Source organism: Gossypium raimondii, chromosome 4, assembly GCF_025698545.1.
Source record: "Gossypium raimondii isolate GPD5lz chromosome 4, ASM2569854v1, whole genome shotgun sequence".
Taxonomy (NCBI): Eukaryota; Viridiplantae; Streptophyta; class Magnoliopsida; order Malvales; family Malvaceae; genus Gossypium; species Gossypium raimondii.
This window is the reverse complement of record NC_068568.1, coordinates 21,808,959-21,821,032: the sequence shown is the minus strand read 5'-3', so window position 1 is coordinate 21,821,032 and position 12,074 is coordinate 21,808,959. Positions and strand designations below refer to the sequence as shown.

Genomic DNA, 12,074 nt, shown 5'->3' with positions numbered 1-12,074 from the left:
ATAAATTATTGATATAATTAATATAATTTGTTATTTTAATAAATTATTTAATATTTCAATTTTATTTTAATAATAAACTTTAAAATAATAATTTTAAATAATATTACTAACATATTATTGAAAATATTTAATATTAATATTTTAATAATGAATATTTATTACAATTATAAATATATTATTAAAAATGTTTTGTAGTATAAAGGTTAAAATATGTCATAAGTGTTGGATATAGTATTCTAAGTGTAGTATTTTCATCTAAGTACACTTGTAATTTTTCAAATAGATAAGTTAATAAAATTATTCAAGAATCGCATTAATACTTTATATAATTGTCCTCATATGATTTTTACATAAAGCAAATTTTAGCTAAAAGTATGAAGCATAGAAAATTTAGCTTCAAAACTTTTCCCAAGGTTAGAGATATCAATGTTTTAATGTTAGTAATGTACTTTGACAATATTATTATGTGGTGAACAATTAATTTATTATTCAATCACTTTTTTTATAACACAATCGGAATCATCTATTCGTTTTAGTTATTTTTAATTTATGGTTGTTAATATTCTAACTTAATAACCGACTAATATTATATATTTAATTTTATTTATTTATTTATAAATAAATCATTGCAATATATGCAAAAGCAATGTAAAAGATAAATTTATAGATATAAAATAAATTCAATTATAAATGAAAAGATAAGAAAATCTCAAATGTATGTTTGTTTCATTGAAAATGGCTTTTATGAAATATTTTCAAGAAATCATCAAATAATGAAAAATATTTTATACAGATTCATCCAAAACAGAAAATATTTTATACAGATTCATCCAAACACCAAAAAATATTAACTTTTCCAAAAAAATAAATTATTTTCCAGAAATTATTTTCCGAATTTCCAGTTAAACAAACGGAGCCTAAAATTTTAACAATTTTGCTTTCAATAATTTAGGCCTCTTTAACTAAAAGATTCGTGGATCAAATTTGATGATGAGCCTATGCTTCTTACTCTACCACCACTCATAAGGGAGTTTGCGTAACCATGCCTAGGCTATCTAATCATAAGTCAGAACAAGGATCTTAGCCATTACCGATAGCTAAATTGGCCCAACTATCGTCCACTCAACAATTTCTTTGTTGTGATGGGTTTTTTTAATCGGTAACTCATCAATTGTTTCCATTTGTTTCACTGTTTGCTGAAAGTTATGTATGTTATCGTTATCACTATCCTATTAACTTAGAAGAGAATCTTTTTCTTTCTTTCCATCCATGATAATTTTCTCAAAGAAATGAATTGTTCAACATATCATTGTTAAGAAAACAATTTAGAGGTAGAAATTAAAGATATGGGCTGGAAAGGGGGGGGAAAGGAAACATTAATTCAACCGTGCTTTTATGGGTTTAACCCAACACCACAAGCATGTGAACAAAGGTATATTTAACCAACTAAAGTCCACGAATGGTTAGGGGCCCCATAGAGAAAGTTGCATTGGCCTCACCTTACTTGCTGATAAAGTTTCCACCGCCCCAACAACAACACAGGTCCCAACCAATTCGATTTCAGTTTTGTCCTCACTAAGGAAATGACCGCCTAACGAGATTGGCAATTTGGCATCGCTCTATATGAAATACAATTTGATGAATTAGTTCTTTCAAGTATGAAAGTGAAAGGGTTTTCCAAAAGACAAAACAAAGTAAAAGGCAAAATATGCAATATGCCAATATCCCATTCATACCAATTTCATATCTGCTAATGAAAATTGAAATACATGGAACCTGTGGGGAGATGGGTTTTGTAGTTGCCTTTCAGGCAGTTTCCTATAAAGTATTAATGGAGTTGACTGCCATTTCTTAATTCCATTGAATGCAATTCGAGTGAATTCAATAACTTTTAGCTTGTACCAATGTGTCATATTTCCCAAGAAATTATAAAAGACGTCTATTTTAACAATTTTACTTTCAATAATTTGGGCCTGTTTAACCAAAAGATTCTTGGGTCAAATTTGATGATGGGCCTATGCTTCTCACTCTATCACTACTCACAAGGGAATTAGCTTAACCATGCTTAGGCTTAACATCTAATCGTAAGTCAGAACAAGGATCTTAGCCTTAGCCGATAGCTAATTTGGCCCAACTATCATCCACTCAATAATTTCTTTGTTGTGATGGTTTTTTTAAGCTGGTAATTGATCAATTGTTTTCATTCTTTTACTGTTTGCTAAAAGTTTTGCATGTCATTGTTATCATTGTCCTATTAACTTAGAAGAGTATTTTTTTTTCTTTCCATCCATGATAATTTACCCAAAGAAATGAATGGTTCAACATATCTATGTTGTTGAGAAAGCAATTTAGAAGTAGACATTAAAGATATGGGCTGGAAAAGGGGGGGAAAGGAAACATCAACTCAAATGTGCTTTTGTGGGGTTAACCCAACACCACAAGCTCGTGAACAAACGTATAAAGAATCAGCTAAAGTCCACAAATGGGCAGAGGAGCCATAGAGAAAGTTGCATTGACCTCACCTTACCTGCTGATAAAGTTTCCACCGCCCCAACAACAACACAAATCCCAACCAATTTGGCATTGCTCCATATGAAATACAATTTGAGGAATTAGTTCTTCCAAGTATGAAAGTGAAAAGGTTTGCTAAAAGAGAAAAGAAAGTGAAAAGACCAAATATGTAACATGCTAACATCTCATTTATACCAATTTTATATCTACTAATGAAAATTGAAATACATGAAACTTGTGAGAGAGAGAGATTTTACAATTATATCCAAGTTAACTGCCATTTCTTTATTCTATTGATTGCACTTCTTGAATTTAATATTTGTTAACTTGTTCCACTGTGTCGTATTTTCCATTAAATGTAAGGGTGCTTGGTTTAGTGGTACGATTCTCGCGTACACCTGTCCATCTCGCTCAAAATATGGAAGGGTTCGAGTAAAAATATAGGCTCGAAATATGGACTTGAGCAAAAAAACGAGGCCCATTTAAAAAACGGGCCGGGCCTCGGGTACCACTTTTTTGGCCCGGGCCCGGCCCAACCCTGCCCGAATATAATAAATATGTATTTTTTATTTTTATTTTTTAATTTTAAAATACTTTTAAAATAGTTTTTTTTATTTTTTTATTTTTAAAATAATTTTTTAATGTTTATTAAAAAATAGGCCGGGCTCGGGCTTATAATATTTTTCCCGGATCGGGCCTGGACAAAATTTCAAGCCCATATTTTAGGCCGGGCCGGGCCCGGATCTAGGAGACGGGCCGAAAATTTTTCCAGACCCGGCCCGACACAACCCATGGACAGGTCTATTCTCGCGGTACCCCCTTTCCATTTCTTTTTATTTTCTTAACATTTCTTTTAGTCATATATTTTACGAACCTAAAAATCCAATTTCATTTGCCTCCTCCCATAACCCTACTCTCCTCTCTTCCAAACCAAATTTCTGACGCAATGAGCAGATCCGGCCAACCTCCAGATCTCAAAAAGTATGCTTTTCTTCACGCTAATTTCAACACTTCTCTTTTCTTCATCCGCTATATTTCGATTTCTAATTTATACTATTGGTGTTATTTGTACGCAACAGGTACATGGACAAACAACTCCAGAGTAAGTTTTATCCTTTTTCCTTCTTTGCGATTACCCATTTCAGTTTTATGCTACTTAGTTTTACATTCATTTGATGATGCTTGCTTCTTGTGGTCGCTAAATTATACCCGAATTTGGTTAGCTAGGTTTCTCGTCCGATAGATGCCTCATTAAGCTGAGTCCGGTCGAGTCCAGTGTTTTGGCATATAAAGCTGAAAGGGTTCTAATTGTAGGTGTAATAGTTCAATTGTAATAGTAAGCGGGTGTCCTCTGTCCATTTTCTGTCACTTAATTGTGATTTAAATCTGGGTGTTTTTTTTTTGGGTGCTGTCTTTGCATTTTTCCCCCTCACTGGTTGGCTTATATGTAAGATTTGAGTCGGAAGTGACCGGCCCCATGGAATTTTATTTTTTTTGTTTATTAGTGTTTGCATGTCCAAGAATCTATCATGTTGGTCATAATTGAAGTTTGAAAAATTCATGTTCCAACAGTAGGTTGAAGAATCCATGTCTTTGTTTGTTAGGAATTTACTGCTGATTCTTGTGTTGATCTCGTAAGTTGCCCACTAGGCGGACGTATGTAAGATAAGAAGTATAAAGGGGGAAAGCCTTGTAATACATATGCAGAACATAAAAAAAATTACTTTTTGTGGCCTATGAGCTTGCAGATTGTTGATTTACCTACATTGTAGGTTTGTAACATGCATGAGAAGGAATCGATTTAATTGTGTGAATTATACTGTTATTTGATGCTGCAGTCAAGCTGAATGCTAATCGGATGGTTGTTGGTACACTTCGTGGGTTTGATCAGTTTATGAATCTAGTGGTTGACAACACCGTGGAGGTGAATGGCAATGAGAAAACTGATATAGGCATGGTGGTGAGTCTTTTCCCCACCTTAAATACCTTGCTCAATGCTTAAATTGCCATTCAGGGGATATGCTTTCATATTTAGCCTTGTTTTAATCGATATCAATGAATCGCAGGTTATCAGAGGAAATAGCGTTGTTACTGTTGAAGCACTTGAACCTGTAGGCAGAATGCAGTGATGCGGTTTTTTCTACTGGAAATTCCGGAATCACTTGATGGTATCTGGTGGTTGGATAACATAGATGCTGGCCTCCTAGTTTGTGATGGACTATTAAATTTAATTAAGAACTCATAGGAACATTAGACTGTTATTGGTGGATTCTGCTCCTTTTCCTTCTCTGTACCGGATTGATTGCCCTTGAGCATTCCGAATAGGGTTTTAATTGAATGTAGAGAAGGGTAGTAACAGTGAATACTTACCATCTTAAATGCTCAGGTCTAGATTGAAACTTATGGTGCATATGTTAAAGCTTGTTTCTATTCCTTGATGTGTTTTAATGCATCCATTGCCGTAGTTTGATAGCACCGTCCTATCTTTGTGCAATCGAACCATGATTCTGAGCCTCAACTCCTCCAGCTCTTAAAAGAACTAAATCAGCCTTTTATTATGGATCCTTACCCTAGATGGAACTGGTTTGGAGATATCAAAAGTGAGTGGAGGATCATAGTACTGAATGACAAATGAGTATTCATCATCACTGTATGATTTCTCAACGAAAAGGATATTTCTTTGATGCCCAATCATTGCTTGTATTTCAAGTCTCAATTCCAAAAATTCTAAGCTACCGATACCAAACCCCAATAGCATAACCGACGAAGCAAACCGAAAACCTGATTGTCCACATCAAGCAAGCCAAAACGCCCAACACCAAATACCGGTGAAATAAGTGGTTTTTCTTCTACTATATCCCTAAATTTTTTCCTCTTTTCAAAAAATTCCAAAAGAAATAATGTGCCCGTTTATTCAAATATCAGTTTTTATAATTTAGACTATTTTCATTAATGAAAGAGAATATGTAATTTGACCTTAAACTTGTTCAATCTAAATTTTCTTTTGTCTTAGTTGCTAATTGAATTTGAATTCTATCACTAAGGTAAGTACCTTTGCACTATCATTGTTAGTTTGTATTGATGTGGTTTTGATAGTCAATCTGGTGTTGACATGTGGCAACCTCTTAATATGTCACATGCTAGACATAAATTTAAACATAAAAAATATTTAAAATTATATAAATTAATAATAATAAAAAAGCAACTCTTTTTACATCAAGAATGAACCTAGGCTAAATGATGGTCCTAATTAGAGGTGCCCGACGGTCCGCCCGAAATATGGGAGGGTTCGGGTAAAAATATAGGCCCGAAATATGGGCTTGGGCAAAAAAATGAGGCCCGTTTAGAAAACGGGTCGGGCCTCGGGCACCACTTTTTCAGCCCGGGCCTGGCCCGGCCCGGCCCGATATAATAAATATATTTATTTTTTAAATTTTAAAATATTTTTTACATATTTTTTTAATTTTTTTTAAAATTTTAAAATATTTTTAAAATAATTTTTTTAATTTTTTTAATTTTAAAATATTTTTAAAATAATTTTTTAATTTTTTAATTTTAAAATATTTTTAAAATATTTTTAAAATTTTTAAAATAAAATGGGCGGGCAGGCCCGCCCGGCTTATGATTTTTTCCCGGCCGAGCCAGGCAAAATCTTAGGCCCATATTTGAGCCAAGCCGGGCCTAGGACCCGGGCGAAATTTTATGGGCCCGGCCCGCCCATGAGCACCTCTAGTCCTAATTCATATATTTTAGTAAGTTTATATTTTTTTTCTTTTTATTATAAAATATAAGTTTTTAGGTAATTATTATTTTAAATATATTAAAACATAAATTTAGACAAATATAAAAATATATATAAAAAGCCTATAATATTTTTAAATATATATAATATAAATTTATAAATTTTAAAAAGTACAAATATAAAAAATAATTAATTTATAAATTTATAAAATATATATATAAAAGAACTAAAAGTCACATTTCCATTGAATTTGAATAAATTGTTGTTTAGATACATTTGAATCTAGATAACCATCTGTCTAGGATCATTCTTGATATAAAATTATTTTATATTTTATATTATTTTATATATTTTAAAATTTTATATATTTTAAAAAATTAAAATAATAATAAAATAAATTGACATTTTATAAAAAAAATACATATAAATTAATAAAAATGTAACGACCCGATTTCTAATGGTGTCAGAAATTGCGGTTTCGGGACCTCTTTTGTGTAAACTGAGTCTGTAAATATTTAATAGAAATATTTACGGAGTTATTATATCGATTAATTGGATTTTAGTTAAGTGATTTAACCGAAATTACAAGTAATTATGGCTCAATGACTCAATTGTAAAAGTTTAATCACAATAGATTTTTAATTAGATTAAGACTTGGGGACTTAAATACCAATTAACCAAAGGACAAAAATGCAAATACACCTCTTTTATATATTTTTTTAGTGGACGGCTTGATGCATGTAATTAGTTTATGTAATTAAAGTTTAAATTAACTAAAACCTAATTAATTAAACTATTAACTATTAATCAAGTGTGTATATATATATGAAATAGTGGAAGGAAAGACCAATCCCATCTTCTCCAACCGTCCAACAATTCGAAACAAAGAGGGGAGATCTCCATAATAGGGTTTCAAACTTTTTGACCTTAATTTCAAGTAAGTACCTAGTCATTTTTTTTATGGAAATTGAATCATGAGAGCTTGATTTAGCTGGCTTATGTACCAATTTGTAAAATTGTTAATGTAACGCCCCAAATTTTCTAATTTCGTTATTGTGAAAATATGATACAAATATTTGTCAGCTCTAGTGGTTATGTGTTCTGGAAGTGTTTGGGAGATCCCAAGTTCAAGCCTTTGCTTGGGCAAATTTTGGTATTTTGAATGAATTAGGTCTTACTTTTGTTTAGTAGGCTTTTATTTGATTGTTGGATAAATTATATTGGAATGTGCTTGTTGGTTTGGTGGTTAGATAGTGTGTTATTATGGTGGAGGTCTTATGTTCAAATCTCAATGTAGGCAAGGGTATTATTTTTTGCTCAGATTTCGGGATAGAGTTGTGTAATAGGGAGATTCTGAGTAGTGGATGTGTAGTGGGAATTAAGGGAGAAGATTAAGGGTTATTGGGATTTTATTTTATTTTTTTCCCATAACCGAATTTTGACTCTCTTTTCCAGAAAAAAATTATGCCATCTATTCTTCTCCCTCTCCTCTTGCCAAAATTCTCTGAGTTTTTCCATCATTCTCTTTTTTTTCTTCTTCTTGATTTTTCCCTAATCCATTTATTTTCCTTCGTTTTCGCACGCGGTTAGTGCTCGCTTAGTTTCGGTAAGTGTTTCTCTTCGTTTCTGTCATGAATCTCTTAACGACTGAAGTGCTAATGTTTTTTCTCTGCAATTTGGGTGTAGGGGGAGGCTCGGACTGATGAATTCAGTGTTCTCGTCTTAACAATAGTTAAACGGAGGGTTATCGTTGGTGGTAAGTTGGGTTTCTATTCGTTCTTGGTTGTCAATTCGCTTGTAAATCTGTTAAATTGATGTTGAATATCTTGATTATAGGTTTTGGAGTGCTTGGAGACTATTTTAGCATCAAACAAAACCAGGTGTGTACCCGAAATGTAAAAAAAAAAAGATTCGACGAAAAGCCGAAATTGCTTGCTATTTGGACAGCAACAGTAGGCTAAATTTGAAAAATCGCCATAAATTGTGAAAATTGAATTATAGAATGAACAAACTATATAATTAAAGCTTATTAAGTCTAGTTTCTTATAGAAGAAACAGTGTAAGTAATGAAATTGTAAATCGTGAGGTATAATAAACTTTGTGAGATAAGATCAGATTGAATTCGGGTTTCCCTGTTCTGACTTTGGAAAATCATCAAAAATTGGAGAAAAATAATTGGGGGTTAAAATTTACAAGTTTAAATTATTAATAAGCCTATTTTCAATAGAAACAAATGGAAACATCATCCAAATTTTGTACTAAGAGATAATTAATTTTTAGCAAAGAAGGGACGAAGCTGTCAGACAGCAGAATAAGGGTAAGTTTGAAGATTTTACTGTACTTATTGGCTAAACCAAAAATTCTGAAAATTTTATGGTAGAAAGGTATTTGAGTCTAGTTTCAAAAACATTAAGCGGATCTTAATTCGAAATTCTGTAGCTCAAGAGATAAATAATTTAGTAACAGTGACTCAAGTAGACAGCTTTGAAGGAACATATAAGTAAATAGTGAAAAATATATGAATAATTAACTAGCACGGGTTACATTAAAAATGGATCACGTGGCCAATGCCAATTTAGGCCGAGTAGGCCACATGGACTTGTGAGCCCATTTTTGTGAAAAGTTCTGTAAGGTTGCATGAGTCACCCAAGTCGACTATGGACCTACTGTAAGGTCGGTAAGCTTTACTTAGACCCCTATATGTGTGATCTATCAGTCTGATTTGTATACCGAGCATGACTTATGATATCTGAATGTATGTACTATTAATTGCATAATGGCATGACATATTTTGTATGTTGCATTGCATCGGGGTGGGTTGATGATATTTGGAGGAAGTGTCTAAAAGGCTATTAAGCTCATTATCCATGCGACTCATTTGCAACCTTCGATTATGTGCCGCATTTGATGCAAAGATGGTGTGTAGGGATGGGTGGGTTGATTTAATCCCCACATTGTGTGTAGGGTTGGACAGAGATGGTGTGTAGAGACTGGTGGGTAGGATTCTGATTTATTGTATCTGCATGTTGTATCTGATATAGGCCAAGACCCTAATATATTTATGAGACTGTATCTCAATGGGCTAAGGCCCAAATTGATTATGTGATGGGCACGGGCCCCAGACTGTATCTAACTGAATTTTGCTGATTATCTGTATGAATGTTTTCTATGGGGATTACACATTGAGTTTGCAAAAACTCACCCTTTCTCTGTTTAATCTGTATAGGTAATCCCCAGACTTGACGGGTCGGTGCAGCAGAGGACTCGAAGGTGGCCACACGTAAATTTTAGACTATTTTTCGTTAATGCCTAGAATTTATTACTTATTTGAGGTTTTTTATGTATCTTCTAGACTATGAACTGGTTGGCTTTAAATTTGGGACTTTATACTGTTTTTTATGGATTTTTTTAAAACTGAAACTCCACAAAACACGGTTTTTTCCTAAAAACTATGGTTTTTCATAAATAGAAACGATTTTCCCTAAATTAATTGGTTACAAAAGCTTCCGCTAAGAGACAAGTTTTTAAGCAAATCAGCTAGTTTTTTTTTTGAATTAAATAAAAGCTAACTTACTATTTTAAAGCAAATCAACTAGTTTTTTTTTAATTAAATAAAAGCTAACTTATTGTAACGGTTTTGAAACTCGACAATCTTGTCTCCAAATCCTTTTCCATGTGACATCGCTAGATTCGGCCATAACGTCTAGGTCGGGTTTGGGGTGTTACAGTTAAAGTTTGAGAAAGTTTTCATGGTTAAGAATTGAATGATTTAGGTGTTAAATTGTTAGAAATTTAGCTTAGTTTATGAAAATGACTACTTTGAAAAGCTTAATTGTTAGTTTCGTACATTAGGGACCCAATTGAATAAAATGAAAAATTGTTATAAAATTAAGGTAGGAATAGAAAGTAGAGGGTCCCTAATGAGTATATGTGGTATTGGATTTTAATTTAAAGCTTTAGTTTGAAATGATGCTTGCCTCGATTTTAGGGACTAAATGGAAGAAATTGCAAAATATGATGGGTTTATTATTTGAATGTGATTTGGATAGAATTTGATACTATGTTAAGATTGAATTATTATTCACAGCTAACGTTGACACTAGGCCATCGAGGGGGAAAGTGAAAACAAGGATTGTCAACAAGTGACAAGAGACCTTGATTTGTACCATTGCAATTCTTACCAATTGATTTGTTTACATATAATCGCTAGTTGCATATAGAATGTCAAGGTGAGTATACTATAATAAAGTGTATTGAAATGTTGAATGTGTTAGAAGATATCGAAATAAGGACTAAAATGAATACAATGAGAAATGATAGACATTATTTGAAATGTGATATGTGTTGTTGAAATTATATAGAAAATGTGTATGATATGAATATATGTGTTTGAATAATAAATTGATGATGAGATTTAAATATGTTAGATGTTTACAATGTGTATCAATTCGGTATTACGCTAATAACGGTCTCAAGTACTGTCAATTTAGTTGGCATGCCTTATGTTGAAATCCATCGTTGTTGGGTCATCAAGGATGGTAGAATGTATAGATCGTGTGAACCATCATTGTTAGGTCATCCGGGACATTATTAGATTGTGAACCATCAAAGTCGGGCTATCTGGATGGTGATATATTAGAGGATATAGACCATCGTTGTCGGGCCACTCGGGATGGTAATATACTGAATCGTGTGAATCATCATTGTCGGGTTACCCGAGATGACTAGAGTAGAGTAAGAGTTATGCATGATGATGAAATTGACATATTGTGTATTATGAATTATAATAGAGAAAGTTTGTAATCTACTATATGATTTGGTTAAAATCGAGCCTTAGGGGTCTATACGAATATGAATGAGTTGATAGACTCTAGGATTAGACTCGAACGGTAAGTTAAATGGTCATTGTTGTTGAATGAACTTGGATTTATATGATATAATGTGAAAGGTATAAATGCGAAATTTCATGTATGGTTTAAAGTTGGTGTTTAGCAAGCAACTTGATTTGGTTAACTCTCTTGCTCTGTTGAATAGACTGATTTTACCAATTGAAGATGTATACTCATATGTGTATGTGTCAATAGAATTACTTGGCATTATAGGACATAATTTGGATAGTTTTGTGCATATATGTAATATTACAAACTAGTAATGTTATGTTATATTACTTTGATTTATAAAGGTACCATTAAGTTATATTACTCAGTGTATGGAACGACGAAAATGTGCAAGTGTACACAATCGCAACAAGTAATAAAGTGACAAGTAAATGTCGAGTTATCATACCCACGGGGACTGTAAAAAGGAATATTTATGAAATTAATGTTAAAACACTTTGGTGATGGAAAATATTTTGGTTTAAAGATGATTAAAAGCTAAGGGTTAAAACTAAGTAAAAAAATTTAAAAATAAAAAGGTTCTAATGCATGATTTCAAATAAGGTTTAATCAATATTGTACAGCCCAAATTTACCCATTTTGACCCTGGGCCCATTACAAATAAAAGACCCAATACCCAATTACAACCAGCAGGCCCAACACCAATTTACCTAACCCTAGCCCATTTGCAAAAAAGAAAAAGAAAAGAAACAGTAGCAACCCTAGGTGCGCCGCACCTAGGGCCTTCGTCCACCTGCTATGCCACTTGCGCCGCGCACGTCCCATTGCCCAACTGCTCACCTGCAAACAAGCAAAGAAAGCAGCAACAACAACAAAGAAAAAAAAGAGAAATGACAACATAATGGATTAAAAAAGAGAAAGTTGTAAATGGCTATATAAGCCATTCAAACCGAAATGTAAAAGGGGAGGAAAACATCAAATAA

General features: G+C 32.7%; 1 protein-coding gene across 1 annotated transcript; it reads left to right on the top strand.

The window, feature by feature from the left end:
- Positions 1 to 3,346: 3,346 nt before the first annotated feature.
- LOC105766650 (probable small nuclear ribonucleoprotein G) lies at positions 3,347 to 4,944 on the top strand. The gene is made up of 4 exons (XM_012586185.2): positions 3,347 to 3,492; positions 3,591 to 3,613; positions 4,350 to 4,471; positions 4,578 to 4,944. Exons 1-4 carry the CDS (start codon positions 3,458 to 3,460, stop codon positions 4,638 to 4,640), a joined length of 243 nt encoding a protein of 80 aa, XP_012441639.1. The 5' UTR covers positions 3,347 to 3,457; the 3' UTR covers positions 4,641 to 4,944.
- The last annotated feature ends 7,130 nt before the right edge of the window (positions 4,945 to 12,074 follow it).